Below are 17,459 nucleotides of genomic sequence, written 5' to 3'. Positions count from 1 at the left end.
AGAATAGAAAAAAAATAAATTGAAGTGAAAGTTTTGAAGTAAAATAGAATGTAACATTGCGAGTCTCATCTTTTTACTGATCATGTCTTCCATTGTTCACCCTCTTTCGTTGTAAATGAACACACCATAAATGACATGCTAGAAATATGACAACACATGTAATATCAGTATTAGCATGACATCTGATAGGACAAAACAATCAAAGGTCCACAGGGCATCTTAAAACAATCATATGGCAAAAGAAAAAGAATAGCAATATGTTGAAACTGGGCCTACAATAGCTGCATACGTGGATGCTTTAGCTATTTTTTTAAATTTTAAATTTGTTGCTTAGGATATATTCTTTAGGAGTTATGATTCTGTTTTTATCATATTAGAAACTGCTTTAGTCATGCCTAAAAATAAGAGATTTTCTGTTTTGTATATTTGACTCTATCTCTATTTAAAGAGCAAATAAATAACAGCTATGCATCCTTCGAAAATATATATGCTCTTCTCTATCTTTTATCTAATCTTTAACAAATTGGTATCAGAGCCATTATCTTAGGGATCTATGAGTTGAGAGAAACAATAATGGAAGAAAACACAACACATAATTCCACCACCAGTTTTTGATGGTGAGGAGTACGAACTATGGGCTGCAAGGATGATTACTTATCTTGAAGCACTAGATCTTTGGGAATCAATAGAAGAAGACTATGTAGTTTGGCCATTGCCTAAAAATCCTACAGTGGTTCAGCTGAAGAATCACAAAGAGAGGAAGACAAGAAAGGCCAAAGCCAAAGCTTGTCTTTTCTCTTCAGTTTCAAAAATCATATTTACGAGAATTATGAATTTGAATTCTGCGAAGGACATTTGGGACTACCTCAAATTAGAGTATCAAGGTAGTGATCGAACCAAAGGTATGAAGGTACTTAACTTGGCTAGAGAATTTGAGATGCAGAGCATGAAGGAGACAGAAACTATCAAAAGTTATGCTGACAAACTGTTGAGTATTGCAAACAAGGTACGTCTCCTTGGTAAGGATTTTCCTGACGAAAGGATAGTGCAAAAAATACTTGTTATTGTACCTGAAAAATATGAATCTAAAATATTAGCATTAGAGGAGTCAAAAGACTTGTCAAATATCACCCTTGGAGAATTGGTAAATGTTTTCCAGGCACAGGAATAGAGGAGAATGATGAGACATGAGGAGGTAATACAAGGTGTTTTTCATATAAAAGCACAAAACTCAGGAGGAGGCAAAGATAAGAAGAAAAACAAATGGAAGAACAAGAAACCAGCTGAAAGCTCCAACAAGCAACAAAATGATACTTTTCCGCCTTGTCCACACTGCAAAAAAACAAACCACTCTAAAAAAATGTTGGTGGAGGCCTGACATCAAGTGCATAAAATATGGTAAGTTGGGACATGTAGAGCGGATTTGCAAGTCACTGGAGGAGGCAAAGGTGTCCATGGAGCAACAAGAAGAAGAGCAACTCTTTGTTGCAACATGTTTTGCTACAAGCAATAGTTCCAGTGATTCATGGTTAATAGACAGCGGTTATACAAATCATATGACAAACGACCAAATGCTTTTTAAAGAGCTTGACAAAACCATTGTTTCTAAAGTAAAAATTGGAAATGGTGATTTCATCTCAGTCAAAGGAAAAGGAACTGTTACTATAGAAAGTTTAACAGGTTTGAAACATATCTCTGATGTCTTATATGTGCCTAACATTGACCAAAATTTGCTTAGTGTGACACAGCTAGTTGAAAAGGGCTTCGAAGTCATATTTGAAGACAAATGGTGCTTGATTAAGGATGCAGAAGGCAAAAATGTGTTTAAGGTGAAAATGAGGGCCAAAAGCTATGCTCTAAATCTAATGGAGGAGGAGCAAATAGCTTTTTCAAACACTTGCAACAACATTGAATTATGGCACAAAAGGCTCAGACATTTCCACCGTGCAAGACTTTTATACATGCAGAAACATGCCTAGGTGAAAGGTGTGTCGTTGTTGGAAGACAAACTGTCTGATTATGTAGCTTGTCAATATGACAAACAAATTAGATTACCATTTTCTCAAACAACGTGGAGAACAACGTGGAGAACAACATCTTTGAATGGTAATAGATATTATATTACATTTATTGATGATTATTTCAGATTTTGTTGAATTTATTTCTTTAAATCCAAGACTGAGGTAACTAACATATTATGGAAATATAAAGCATTGGTGGAGAATCAAAGAGGTTGCAGGTTACGCATAATAAGATCAAATAATGGGAAGAAATATGCAAATGACACCTTTCACAAATTTTGTGAAGAAGCTGACATAGAGCACCAACTCACTGTACTGTATACCCCACAACAGAATGGTACAAGTGAGAGAAAAAAATAGAAATATCATGAAGATGACAAGGTGTATGTTGTATAAAAAGGAGTTGCCAAAGAAGCTGTGGACAAAGGCTACAAGCACTGCAGTATATATGACAGCCACTGCAGTTGTGAATCAAGTTATTTGGCTAAGGCGTATACTTGCTGATTTACATATGGAACAAAAGGAGCCTACACAGATTCTTGTTGATAATCAAGTAGCTATTTCCATTTCAAATAATCCTGTTTTTTATGGCAGGACTAAGCATTTCAAGATCAAGTTTTTTTTTAAGGGAAGCACAGAGAGAAGGTGAAGCCAAACTAATTTACTGCAGAACTGAAGATCAAAGTGCAGATATTTTAACAAAAGCTCTTCCAAAAGCTAGATTTGAAGCTTTAAGAAATAAACTAGGTGTCTGCAACTATTGAGGCAAGGAGGAGATTTGTTGAAACTATACCTACAATAGCTGCATACTTAGACGTTTTAGCTAATTTTTTAAATTTTAAAATTGTTTGTTGCTTAGGATATATTCTCTAAGAGTTATGATTTTGTTTTTATCATATTAGAAACTGTTTTAGTCATGCCTAAAAATAAGGAATTTTTTATTTTGTATATTTAGCTCTATCTCTATTTAAAGAGAGAATGAATAATAGCTATGCATCCTTCAAAAATATACCTGCTCTTCTCTATCTTTTATCTAATCTTCAACACAATACATGCTTATTTACTATCATCCGAAAGTCAAGGTTGATGAGTATTACATAAAAATAATAATAATAACTGGAGATTAAAATACAAGGAAGCCAAAATAAAAGCCGTATTTACAGCATCAAGATTCCAATATAATTAAAATCAAAGACTATCACCAACCAAACAGGGCACGAACAATACCATGTATGCCACCACCTATGATAGCTTTCAGCAATCTCATCTTTGTATTTGTGTATGGTGGGTACCTTACTGGAGCATCACCAATAAATTTGCGATAGAGAACAGCTTTTTTGTGGCTAAAAGCTTCAAATGAGAATTTCCCATGGTATGCACCCACTCCACTCTCACCAACTCCACCAAATGGTAAAGTATGAACTGCAAGCTGCACCAGGCAAAAAAGATGGAAAATAGAAACACGGGTGAATAGTGTTCACACTTGAAATTATTTCAAAACATTAAATAAAATTGTGAGCATCTATAGACAGAAAAACTACATTTAATCTGAAGAAACTCGTTTCAATATGAACCAATAAAAACAAATGCATGGGGAGCAAACAACACATTTTATTTAATAGATGCTCCTTACTATAGAAATGAAACCTGAAAAAACAATAAGAAATTATTTTCACGATTTCTTTAATTTTAATCTTGTACAATAATACAATTTATCACATGGCCTTTAGTCAAAATTTAATTTTAGTCTTGAAGCATATTTTAGTGATCACCTATATATACTGTTGTTTTGTTTGCATATAAGAATCAGAGGTACACAACACAGGTTCAGAGATTCAAGAGTAGACTAGAAATTACATGTAAAGTAGTGTCATTAACAACCAAACCACCAGCTGAAATAGTCATAACAAATTGCTCCTTGAGCTTCTTGTTATTTGTAAATATATATGCAGCGAGAGGCTTGGGTCCTGAATTGATCACGTCAAAGCTTTCTTCTAGTTTGTCAACCTGTTTCAAGCAAATGAAAAAAGATAAAAATAAAAATGAAACATTTTGATTGATGTGGCTTTAATTTATCGATAAACATTTTACAATTTACAATCACCAGAAAGGTTGATTTAACAATTGGCTTCATGATCTTCAAATGTATACAAAATATTAGCAGCTGTTTATTTTGATGATTTTTGCACGTGACATAATTGAAATTCTCCCCACAGGGCATGACCATAAAAGTTATATATATCTTGTTTCAATATAGTACTCATTACTGTAACAGCAAGCAACCAATGAGATTTTGAAGAAAATCTCACAAAAAACAGTTATTGTGGTATAATGGTGTCTTAACTCCTACCGTGAGGATGGGAAGTAAAGGACCAAATATCTCCTCATTCATAATCAAAGAGTCCCGTGGGACATCCAATAGAACAGTGGGGCTAATCTTCCTGAAATTGAGAAAAAGAAATACTAGGGTCAAGATCTTATTGTATTTCACTAAATCAAGATTTCATCAATAAGTACCCCCAAAAGCATATACAGAACTTACAATTTGTTTTCATCCTTTTGGCCTCCATAAACAATCTTACCAGAAACCTTATCATCATCCAAGAGCTTTGTCAACCGATTAAAGTGGTTGGAGTTCACAACACGGGACAAATCTTTTGATTCCAATGGGTTCTTTCCATAAAATTTCTCCAATTCAGTCTTTAGCGCATCCACCTAGAAATAGAAGGAAACAAACACTGAACAAACCAACAAATTTAGAATTCTAATAACACTTAGGAAAAAATTTATTACCAACTTGGGAGCATAGTCTTTAGTTGTTATAATATAATCTGGAGAAATGCAGGCTTGCCCATTATTAGAACCCCACTTTCCTGCAATTATTCGTCTTGTTGCTACCTTGCCAATTCAAATTCAAACTAATTTAATCTTAAAAGTGAGATTGCAAGAGATCAGTGATGGAAAGTAATTGATGAAAATAAAACAGGACAAAGGTATACCTTTAAATTGATATTTGAATCAACAACAACTGGAGATTTTCCTCCAAGCTCCAGCACAACTGGTGTTAGGTGTTTTGAAGCAGCAGCCATCACAATGCGTGCCACTCGTCCATTACCTAAAAATCCAACAGTTACTTAGGTAAAGAATATTATCAGACCTGGGTATCATTGTAATAAAACAAGCATTCAAGAAAATCCAGCATCAGATCCTTGTATATTTATAACAAACTAGATTTCTTATATAAGACTGACACTAAGAGTCTTAACAATATGGAACATATAGAAGTACAGTCAATACAACTGAAAGTCCAAAACAAGTACAAGGGCATTTGGTCACAACTCACAACCATTGAACATAGATTAAGACAATAACCTTATTCCTTGTCTTCCTTAAAACTTAATACAATAATGGCCAAGACTCAAGAGACTCAAGACTAACATATCCCTAATCATCAATTATCCTACAGCATATATTGTTTGGAGCACTGTCAGGTGCCATACTACCTATAAGCGATGATCTCATACAAATTTCCTGTCACGTATCAATTAGATACAGCTTTTCAAAAGCTTTATACTTAAATTATCTTATCATCCACTGAGACACCTATGTTGCTCAACAAATTCCTATCCTGCTTTCCCAAGTAAATATCATGCCTGAACCTGAGTAATGATGTGAATCATGTGATTCAGCAAGCTATATGGCTATATGCCTCTAAAGATACTTCATGAGTAAGAGATACTGCTCAAAATTGTAATCTGCATGAACTATTTCCAGGACCAATAACAGTAACATCCCAGATGTATTCAAGCTGTATTATAATCGTCAATCCATACCAACCTTGCCAATCATTATTTAGAATGAAGTATTTTCTATTCCAAATAATAGAAAAGAAAGAAGCATTCCAAGATTAGATGCCTATGAAGCCTACAAAGTATAAACATAATCTGCACAATCCTATATTAATGATTAAAAAGTTAAATGCTTCCCTTGTTATCCACCAAACTAAAACAGAATATAGATATTCATGCTTAACAGACATATTAAGGTTATAGAAACAAGCAATATTGGACATGTATTATGTCATTAAGAATAGCATGTGGCAAACCATCCAACGGCTAACAATGAAAAAAATCCACATTCAAGTTTTTGTAGCACGCCTGTCAATTTTTAGGAATTTAAAGAACAAATGTTATACTTAAACTGACATCTTCAGCAACCAAAAACAAAATCAAAATCATACGGAATAAGGTATCCTAACAGAAAAGTTTGCCGACATAACTTGGTTAATTGTGATCCTTAAGTTAGGAATTATGAATATAACTTGAATGAGAAAAATATTTTTATACTTTTACTTCTTTTTATTTTTGTCAGGTGAAATAATGCACTTATATGAATATAATTATCCAAAAGGAATATCAAAATTCTCATTTCAAAACATTTTCATTATCGGGTGAAATCCATGGGGGACCTGCATCATTTAGTGGAACTCACAGAAATTTCACCAAATAATAAAGACTGTTAAAAAATGTATGTTACACAGTGTACTTGTTAACATGCCACTATATATAAAAGAAAGGAAAATTGTCAATGTCATTTCAGGATTCAGAACCACCAAGAAAACAGAAGAGTGACAAACAAGAACCTGTATAGAAAATTTTGTCCCACTTTTGCTGCAGTAATGCAGATGTTTCATCAACTGCTCCCTCAACAACTCTAATACATGAGTTATCCAAGTAGTCTCCGATAAGCTTTGCCAGCAGTGATGATGTGGCAGGAGCAATTTCTGATGGTTTTAAAACAACAGCATTACCAGCTGCAATAGCTCCAACGACTGGATCAAGTGACAACACTGGAAAGATAGACAGAGAATGTAATATAGATTTTGCAGAGATTGGAGGAAAGAAAAAGGTGAGATGTCAGCTCAAAAGTATGTGAAACAATACCAACTAAATATTAACATACAGAATGGGTAGTTCCATGCAGAGATGACTAACACAACCCCCAGTGGTTCAGATACTATTTCAGCTGAAGAAGGAAAAGTTGCGATTGAAGTTTTGACCTGCAATAAAAGGGAAATTCATGTGATAAATCAAAAGTACCAAACAATGTCAGCAATGAAATTCACATAATGTATACCTTTTCAGGAGTCATCCAATGTTTCAATTCCTTGAGTGCGATTCTACATGAGTTTTTCAACATAGCAATCTGCAATACAAACTACCCCAGTTACAAGAAGATGGAAAATATCATACTTAAAACCATTGTGTTGACTGTTGATTATTATACCAATCCTTCAAAAAGCAATAGTCAGGCAAATGGGTTTTCATTCCACATTTTCAGATTCATGTCCTTATTAAAGGCTTCAAAATGTTTGTTTAGTAGCAAATTTTACGTCTTACGTTAATCTGTAATGAAATTTTCAGTATCTTGGATAAAGTAGATTTAGTGTGTTTTCCTATCCAAGGGATATTAATAACTGAGTGCACAGGACCACTGGTTGCACATCATCAAAGATCTCCAATCCATACAGAAATATCAACCTAACAAAATCTTATAAACTTTAATAACATTCAAACTCAAGTGGAGAAGTTTGGAGAAACAAGTTAGGCAGGACTGAGGAGCCTAACATGCCAAAATCCAAATATTTGAAATTAGAAATAACCAATTCAACATGCATAAACCTAATGAATTGTTTTGCAATTTTGAGAGTTGTATTATGAATTGCCTGCCATACATTTGGCATTACTAAAAAACACAACGTCGTAAACAGCAAGACCCCTGGATCTTCTCCAAATGCAAAGATTTTCATTTTTTGGTACCAAACAGTTTTATGTGGGAAGTGAGGGTGCACTATTTTACAATCTAGGCATGCCACAAGTCTCAGTAGACAGCTTACATAGGTACTTAAACCATTTTCATTTTTACATTTCATTCCTACCAGTTTAGCTAACCCTGATTGGCATATATTTTCCTGTTTAAACAGGCACACAATGTGTGAATTGAATTGTCCTTGAAAAGTACCAAATTAGGTGGGCATGTGTCATTTAGTAAATTCTGTTATATACTATAATAGCCAATGGCATCTCACAGCCAAACTGAAATCACATTTGTCAACCTCGTGAAAGAATGGAATTGTCTCCGATAAACTAAAAAGGAAAATCCCACTTTCAACTTCTCTTATAACTCACTTTCACCCATTTTACTTCTCAAGTCTCTCTGCATTTCTCACATATAACAGTTTCTCGTTCTTTTTTTCCCTCAATTTTTTTGTCTATCTATCTCTTCCTTCTATCCATACACCCAAAAAATAGTGTACCTTTTAACATTTTTCAAACAACACAAATCACAAAAACTAAAAAATTACGTTTCAAAAAAAAAGAAGCCAGAAGGGATCAAGGACAAAGTTTGCTGAAACAACTCATTCAGTGACAGTAGTTTAAGTCAACACCTTGACTGCTATACATTTTGTGGCACTAGCAATAAATTCAGTTAGTTTAACCAACTAAAAATGAAAAGTTATCATTAGGAAACAGAACAATTGTGAATAAACATGTACTCACCCAATTACTAAACGGACATGATAAATTTATTAATTTTTATTATATATTTTTTAAGTCATAATAAACTTAATTGCTGATTAATTCACAGTCTACACGAAAGAGGACTGCATGCATATTAAACTCAACACTTACTAAAATTTCACTATACCGTTCTAACATAAGTGCTGACGTTAACAAAATCCATGAATTAAAGCCACATATCATAGATTCAAAGGCAAATTTAGAGGCCCACAACACTGGCCCACCCTAAAATTGGGACGCAAAGAACGCGCCATTAATGCTCACACCAAACCACCAGGCCCCAAATCCAATCCCCCAAACGGCAACGTTTCCACCACCATTGGCAAAGAAACGCGAACCGCAATCCACACAGACAAATAACCAACCAATTTAATTCAACAGAAATTCCCTTCCCAAAAAAATTAAAATTAAAAATAAATAAATAATAGTATCCAAAAAAAATAAAAAAGCAAAACATAACACGTCAACACTGAGCATACACACAAACACATAGCATAACATAACATAAGATTGTTATTTGCTCAGAAAGAATTTCTGAGAAGATGACACACTCTGTCACTGTAATAAATGAACCGCAGAAAATCTCTATCACAAAATGCACCTGCGAAAATTTTTCGGAATATTCCTTTTACACTACCGAAGTCAAACCAAAAATATATATATAAAAAATAAACAAAACGCGAACGAGTAACAGTGTAAACGACGAGACCTCGTATGCAACGGTTTCGAGTGGCGGCTTGCCGAGGTCGTTTCGGAGCGCGTCGACGATCTCCTGCTCGTGAACGACGACGAGTTTCTCGAGCGCGTTGAGCTGCGACAGTCTCCACTCGTAACTGCGCGTTTTGTTCGAAGCGAAGTTTCGCCTAAGCTCATTCACGAGCCGCGACGCCGCTTCCGCGTCGAACGCGGTGTTCTTCGCCGACGCCGTCGTTTTGACAGAGTCCTGCGGCGTCGACGACATTATCGCGGACAAAACGACGCGAAGAGGAAAGTAAAGAAAACAGAGAAAAAAAGAAAGAGGATTATGCCGTGCAGAGTTGAGTGGTGTGATGATGGATCGTGATTCGTGGCGTGTTACTACTCTCGAAAGTAGGAATACTTCCGATTTTATAGCTTGCCAAATACTACTGAGAAAAGGTAAGTTCTAGATTGGTTAAAAGTAAAATTAAATTAAAATATATAAATTAAAGATAATTTTTAACTTTTGAGTAAATTTTTAGAGTTGAGTTAAAATTTATAAAATTAAATTAAAATATATAAATGAGGAATAATTTGGTTTTTGGAGTTGAGCCAAAGGGAACGGCTTTGTGCAAAAAAGGACAATTATTAATTAATGATAATAGTTAATAAAATAAAATTGCTGTACAATGACAAAACACTAATATTTTGGTCTTGGGTTTCATACAACCAACCGATGTTTCTAGTTCATTCAATCATATATTTGTTTGTGATATATGACTGTTGTTGGTTTAAATTTTTTTATATATAATAAAAATTAAATACAAATTATTCTGGTATAGATGATTTTTAACATGTGACACAAGGAGTCCTCACGGAATAAAATACTTGTATAAAATTAAACTAGTGCGTTTATCTTAATATGAGAATAATAAATGTATTTTTATATGTTTGTTAAACTGGAATGCTTTTCTTTATTCTAAAGCAATTTAATATTCTATGTTATCATGCTTTGAACAGATGACAGGGTGATATTGAGGATTCAATGGTATGCTTTCTTATTTCATTGCTGTGATTTTTTTTTATTGATTAACTAAATAATGACAAAAATTGCGTGAAAGTAAAAAAAATTAAAATACATTTTTTCAGACAATGAATTATTGTATTTCATTCATAATAAGAATATCAATATTCAATACAATACATGTAACCTGAAATATAAAATATAAGTGATTAATGTGTTAAAATTAAGATTAAATTATTTTAACTCTATCTGATATTGATCCTTGACATAAATAATTTTTAATCAGATTTTATTTATTTTTCGATCAAATTTCAGATTAACGATGATATATTTTTTATGATGAACCAAAGGTGTTTAAGACAAAAAAAAAAATACATATTCACATCATAAAAAAAATATGTGAGCTAGCATAAGAACATGACAGATTATTAAATGTTTTAAAATACAATTATTATTTGATCTCTTAATTAAGACAGATTTCAAGATTTATTTTAGTTTTTATATATTTCTAAATATTGACTACATGCATTAATCAGGTATTAGACCATATGAATACAGAAAATTATTTTTAAATTACGTTCACTCATTATGTTGGCAATTACTATTATATTCAAATATACTTCATGTTCTTCTAGATAGTTATTAAATTTTATTTAGGTCATTTAATATATATTTATTTCAATGAGATGTATTCAATTTACATATTTATGGTTTTATTAATTTCTATTTTAATGCATTTTAAATTATATATTTAAATTTTTTTGACAGTGATATTTTAATTTATTTTATAATTATTTTTATTTTTATTTTAATATATTATTTTAACTTTCATTTTCAATATTTTATTTTTGTGTATGCATTTTACACACTAGTAGGTAAAATAGTTATTTCTTTACTATCCCAAACAACCATTTTTCTATCTTTATTTGTGTATTTCGTCTTCTTAACCATCTATTCATTTTCATCTATCTTTTTATCTTCTGTCAAAAAAATCTCTCTTTTCTTATCTTTATCTTTAAATTAAATTTCATTTTTTAATTTAGTAGTAAAAATAATCTTATATCACAGTATAAATGATTCATTATAAACTTAAAATATATTATATATTTAAAGATATTTAATGTGAATTTTAATTATAAATATTTATTTATTATAAATTTTAATGTAAAAAAATATTTTTATTATATCTATAACTATTAATCTATAGATGATAAAAATTACTCTACACATTTTCTAAACAATTTTACCCTTCATCAGTTTATTCTTTTTTTTAACCACTGTCCCATTATTTTTTAATTAGTTACTTCTTCTTCTTACTTTTTTTTAATTTCTAAACCTTTTTTCTTTTTTTATTTATCTAAAATATGTAGAGAAGCATGGAGTGTGTCTCTTCCCTGATAATGAATAGAAAAAAAATACTAATCTTAAAAATATCAATCTGATATGGGTGTTGCTAGGTGCACCCGACATTATTGTTGTTGCACCGAACACTTTAAGCAAAAAGACTTAAATACCCCTGTCTTATTTTAAAAAAAAATGCTTCACTCTCTCTCCTTCTCGCTGCTTCTTCTTCCTCACCCGCATTTGGCATTCTGCTCTTCTTCCTCACCCGTGTTGCCATTTCTTCTTCTTCTTCACTAGCGCTTGAGTTTCCTCTTCTTCTTCACCCACCACTATTGTCGTGAAGAGGTTTTCGTGAGGTGCATTGAGGAGGTTGTCGTGAAGAGCTTCGCCATCGTCCACCGTCGAGGTAAGCACCATTTCCCTTTCTGGTACTTTTGTGCCACTGTAGATAGGTTGATCCGCTAGGGTATTTAGGTTGATCCGCATGCTTTGATGAACCGCAAATGATGATCCACATTTGGTTTTTGTGTACACGGATCAACTTGATCTGCATGAAGAACGTAGATCAAGTTGATCCGCGTGCTACATGCGGATCAAGTTGATCCACAAGCTTAAATTTAAAGATTTGAAGGTAATAAACACCACTTGCCATCTTTGTTTGTATGTTATAAAAATTGCTCTGATGAATATTTTCTGAAAATTGCCATGTTTGTCTTTGACTCTTCTTTCTTGGATCATGAGGAGCTATTTAGTTAGTGATAACTGCTAAATAATTGTATTTTGATAGTAGAAAATTAGTCAAATATTGGCCTGAAATTAATTATTTAGCAGTTATTTGTGATTAAAAGTTAGAAAAATAATTAAATTGAATTTTTGGGTGCAGATATAAAAATTGGAGGTGTAACAAGCAAAAATGGCAGAAAAATTAAAGAAAAGAAGAAAATTTGAAGAAGGTCCAACCCAATATGCGCGCTCAGCGCGCGTCACGGGCTAAGCGGGCCAGGATGTACACGCGCTAAGCGCGGGGTGTCACGCTAAGCGCGCCTACGAAGGCCCAAAGCCCATTTCAGCAACTATAAATAGAGAGCCAGTCCAAGGGACAGACACCACCACAGAACCTCCTCTCCTAGGGGTTTCATTTACTCCCTTTCTTTCTTTCACCCCTCCTCTCATTGTAAAGCCCTTATGACCATGAGTGACTAATCCCCTTAGCTAGGGCCTGGCATGCCTAAAAAGCCAATGATGTATGGAGTATTTCAAGAGTTATCAATAAAAAGAGGAATTGCCTCCAGATTCTTTATTTACCGTTTTTTCTTTTTACATCTTGTATCTCTGAACTTGCTTTCTGTTAGGGTTTAGTCCACTCGGGAGAGGGTAAAGCCTAATTAGGGGTAAGGAATGAATACTTGAATCTGTTTTAAGGGTTAGGCCACTCGGGAGAGGGTAACGCTTAAGAGAACACTAAAAGGAGGAAATTATCGGGTTATCTTTTAGAGTTTTTTTTTCCTTCCAGTTTCTTTTATCTGCTTTTCTTTCTTGCTTATTCTGCATCTCGAACTTTGTTTTCTGTTAGTCTTTAGGCCACTCGGGAGAGGGTAAAGCCTAATTAGGGATAAGGAATGAATGCGTGAATCGATTTTAAGGGTTAGGCCACTCGGGAGAGGGTAACGCTTAATAGAACAATAAAAGAAAAAAATTATTGGGTTAGCATGACTTAATGCCCCAATGCCCATGCTTTAGCAAACATCTAGAATGTAATCCTAATGCATCTTAGTTATTGAGTCTTCGCAAAGGCCATTTGGAAGATAGATAATTAAGGTAGGCTTGTCATCGTGAGGCATCAGGGGCAAGTAGATGGATAGATGTGGGGCATAATTAGTTCACTGGTATTGATAACAAACAAATCCTGAATCCATATATCTAGGCTGATTAGACTTGTTAGGTTTTAGCAATTTTATTATATAGATTTTATTTCTCCTTTATTTGAATTTCGTAGAAGTAGTTATCTTTATCATATCACAATTTAAATATTTTATCTTCTATTTTGATCTTTCAATCTTTTATCTTTTCTTTTATCTTCTAATTTTATCTTTAAATATCTTATCTTTTCTTTACTTTATCTTCTATCTTTCTTTATCTTTTATTTTAAATTCTTATCTCTTGCTTTTAAATTGGGTTTGCATTAATCTAAGTACAAACAAAGTCCCTGTGGATTCGACACTCGGACTTCCGAGAACTTTACTACTTGTGATGATTTGGTACACTTGCCAATGAGTTAACAGTTAGCTAGATATGAGTTTAGGAAACCTAACAAACAACACATAACTACTTCACTCACTTGTGTTTAAGCCTTTCCACCATCAAAATGTTGAGTGAAAGTTCCAACACTAAACCACATGCTAAATATAGGGTTATTGACAATAATAAAACTGAATTGAACTCACATATTCAAAGGTGTATAGAAACTAAACCAAATATTGAGATTGATATTATGGAGTTTATATGAAATGGTTTTTCAACACATGTGATATATTACTCCCTAGAAACCAAATAAAGCATACAACTCTAAGTTGATAAGAGAATATCCTATAACCAAAGTCAGTCAATAATGTTTGCTATAATTTGCAACTATTTAAGATATTGACACAATAACCAACTGCCAAAGGTGTATAGAAACTAAATCAAATATTGAATGTTTGCTTCAATGGTCTTAGACAATTAACTTTGATCAATATTGATCAACATTGTATTAGACAATTTTGATCAAGGTGGATAGAAACTAAAGCAAATATTGAATGTTTGCTTCAATGGTCTTAGACAATTAACTTTGATCAACATTGATCAACATTGTATTAGACAATTTTGATCAAGGTGGATAGAAACTAAACCAAATATTGGAACTAGCTATAAAAGAGAGCAACTTTGATCAACATTGTATTAGACAATTAACTTTAAAAAAAACATGATATAGCATGAAAACATCTTAGCATAACAAATGTAATACAAGTGCAATCTAATTAAAATATGTTAAAAATAGATAAAAATCTACACATAAATAAAATTTCTAAATTTCTAAATTTGCAGATCATGGTTAAGACTAGAGGATTAGGCCGTGCGTTAGGTAGGGTTGGTGCCAGAGGTCTGGGGAGAGGAGGGGATGGTGATGATACTGACGGTGCTCCCCAGTGCCAAAGGCCGACCGCATCGGCACGCAGGCGACGGGTACTTGTCATTCTTGATGATGATGTGCCTGTGGTACCCGCAGACTCGCCTGCGGTACCAGAGGCAGAGGTTGCTATAGCTAGGGATGAGTCCATGGTAGATGTTGCCGCACAGGCCACCGGTGCAGAGACTGACGCACAGGATACCGGTGCAGAGACTGACGAGGACTAGCCTGTGGGATTTCCTGGTGGACCCAGGGACCCATCGGTGCTTACAAAGTATGTTGACCATGTTGCGGGCAGCGTATGGTCTGGACATGTATTTATAAGATTAAAGAGGCGGTGGTGCTGTTGGTTGAGTTACTGATGGTCTCAATAGAGGTGGTCATGGCCGAGATAGGCTAATGTGGTGGACCATATGTACGCATGCAGTGGTTGCGAGACGTATACCAGCGCAGATGTCAGACCCAGCACTGGACAGCGGTCGCTCGTGCTTATCTTCTACATCTTTTGGGTTGCACTCTTTTTGCTAATAAGAGTGCAACCCATGTTCATGTCTCACACTTACAGGCGTTTCGTGACCTCACTCTTGCTGGGCGGTATGCATGGGGAGCTACTGGCCTCGTCCATATGTACGATAAGCTTAATGATGCCAGTCTCAGCACCAGCCGACAGCTTGCTGGTTACATCACCTTGTTATAGGTAACTAACATGTATTTCATAATTTACTTACATCAATGGTTTAATGAGTGTATATTTAATTAACATGTATGATTTTTGTGTAAACCCTATAGTGTTGGATATACGAGCACTTTTCGTCAGTTGCGGACTACAATGCTGATTCGGACTACGACGAGGTGTCACCACATGCATGTCGGTGGATTGCGACGAAGAAGACTGTGAAGAAGGTATCTACAACGACGTATAGGCAGCGCTTGGATCATCTAAGGATCACAGATGTCTGCTGGATGCCATATGCGGCACACTGACCTGTGCAGGACTTTCATATGATTTCGTGCTTCTCGGGACAGCTCCGCTGGGGGCCTATTGTTGTCAGATACAGATCGGAGAGGGTTATGCGCCAGTTTGGCTACGTCCAGTGCATTCATGCACACCCTGTCCATTCATGGGTGTCATATGATGACGTGGACGATACTTGGACGCACTACTCAGACCATCTGGCGGTAACAGGTGATCTATGTGTTGTGCCAGGTCAGTGTGCGCCTGACTACATAGACTGGTTTTTTGTCATATCGCATCCATTCATGACTGCGCCACAGACGGATCCTCCTCGAGATGCATATGCGACGCAACCCAGTCATATCCCTCATGAGGCAGCACTGACATCAACACATATGGATCCTGATGCGGACGAGCCCAGACATGTAGTGGTAAGTGTTACTATTTGGTTAGATGTATGCCATTTACTTCAATTATTTTAATACTAATTTGTATAATTCGTTTGTTTTCTATTTAACATGAGGCTTGTCATGCGATCGCGGAGGCGTTGGAGCAGCATCTAAATGCGCCTGACACATCCACACATGAAGAGGTCATCCAAAAATGTCTCAGGATTGCCAGGGGTGTCACAGAAGACCGCAATGTGTATGTGAGATCTCGACATAGGCGGCGCACGGATCAACAATAGTTTATTCACACTTTAGATATCATTAGTTTTTTACAATGTATTTGACTTAACATTTTGTATATTTTAAGTTATTTTGATTAATAATATTAGTGTTATTTTGTCAATTATGTTTAAATTACTTGATCCGAAATTTATACCAAATTCATTCGAAATTCATCGACATATTATGAATGAAAGTAAGTAAATTAGAAATGTTAAACTAATATTACAAATCTCATTTAAAATTAACTTTCAATAAAGTAAAACTTTTTTTAAAAAACTCGGTCACCAAACACGGATCAAGTTGATCCGTGGAAAACTCGCGGATCAAGTTGATCCGTGTAATACTTGCGGATCAAGTTGATTCGTGGAAAACTCGCGGATCAAGTTGATCTGTGTAACGCTTGCAGATCAAGTTGATCCATGGAAAACTCATGGATCACCTTGATCCGTGTTTGGTCCGCCTGTGTTACACGGATCAAGTTGATCCGCAGGAGTCTTTCCACGGATTAACTTGATCCACACAACGAAACATTAGAGGGGCATTTCTGGCATTTTTAAGTGATGCTGGGTGCACCAGCAATAACGCTGGGTGCACCTAGCAACACCTATTTGATATGTGTTATGTGTTGAGCGGAGGGTGTTGGTGACACGATGCTGGAAGCACGTGGCAGGACAAGAATGTTGCTTGTCGTTATGGCCAAAAGTTGCTTGTTCAATGTTCATTCTTCCTTAGATCCTTCGAACCTAATCACGTTTGGTTCAATCTTTTTAAGGGAGTTTTGGATTTTTGGAATCGTTTGGTGCTCCAACAGTTCCTACCCCGGTTACTTGTAGGTTTCTTTTTTGAAGAAACGGTTACTTGTAGGTTCTTCTTTTATTTTTGTTCTAGTTATGAAAATGATAATGTTAGTCAGGGATGGTCCTGGATTCGGATTATTTTGATAAGCTGATGAATCTGAACCATTCTAAATATATATTAAAAAAAATCATATTGATTTGCATCGTTGGTTGAGATTAGAT

At 34.6% G+C, this 17,459-nt stretch overlaps 2 protein-coding genes across 3 annotated transcripts; one reads left to right on the top strand and one right to left on the bottom strand.

The window, feature by feature from the left end:
• Positions 1-3,017: 3,017 nt before the first annotated feature.
• LOC114380766 (aldehyde dehydrogenase family 3 member H1-like) lies at positions 3,018-9,688 on the bottom strand. Of its 2 annotated transcripts, none has more exons than XM_028339807.1 (10): positions 9,312-9,688; positions 7,158-7,226; positions 6,984-7,080; positions 6,664-6,870; positions 5,021-5,136; positions 4,815-4,919; positions 4,564-4,736; positions 4,372-4,462; positions 3,879-4,028; positions 3,018-3,450 (listed from the first exon to the last, which is right to left on the bottom strand). In XM_028339807.1, exons 1-10 carry the CDS (start codon positions 9,561-9,563, stop codon positions 3,220-3,222), a joined length of 1,491 nt encoding a protein of 496 aa, XP_028195608.1. In that variant the 5' UTR covers positions 9,564-9,688; the 3' UTR covers positions 3,018-3,219. The 2 variants fall into 2 exon arrangements, with proteins under 2 accessions (XP_028195608.1, XP_028195609.1); XM_028339808.1 differs by lacking the exon at positions 9,312-9,688 and adding an exon at positions 8,827-8,871.
• Positions 9,689-15,235: 5,547 nt separating this feature from the next.
• LOC114381557 lies at positions 15,236-16,457 on the top strand. The gene is made up of 4 exons (XM_028340831.1): positions 15,236-15,491; positions 15,632-15,717; positions 15,808-16,200; positions 16,293-16,457. Exons 1-4 carry the CDS (start codon positions 15,236-15,238, stop codon positions 16,455-16,457), a joined length of 900 nt encoding a protein of 299 aa, XP_028196632.1.
• The last annotated feature ends 1,002 nt before the right edge of the window (positions 16,458-17,459 follow it).

This window comes from Glycine soja, chromosome 13, assembly GCF_004193775.1.
Source record: "Glycine soja cultivar W05 chromosome 13, ASM419377v2, whole genome shotgun sequence".
In the NCBI taxonomy this organism is placed as follows: domain Eukaryota; kingdom Viridiplantae; phylum Streptophyta; class Magnoliopsida; order Fabales; family Fabaceae; genus Glycine; species Glycine soja.
Note: the sequence above shows the minus strand (reverse complement) of the source record. Positions and strands in the feature narration are given on the sequence as shown.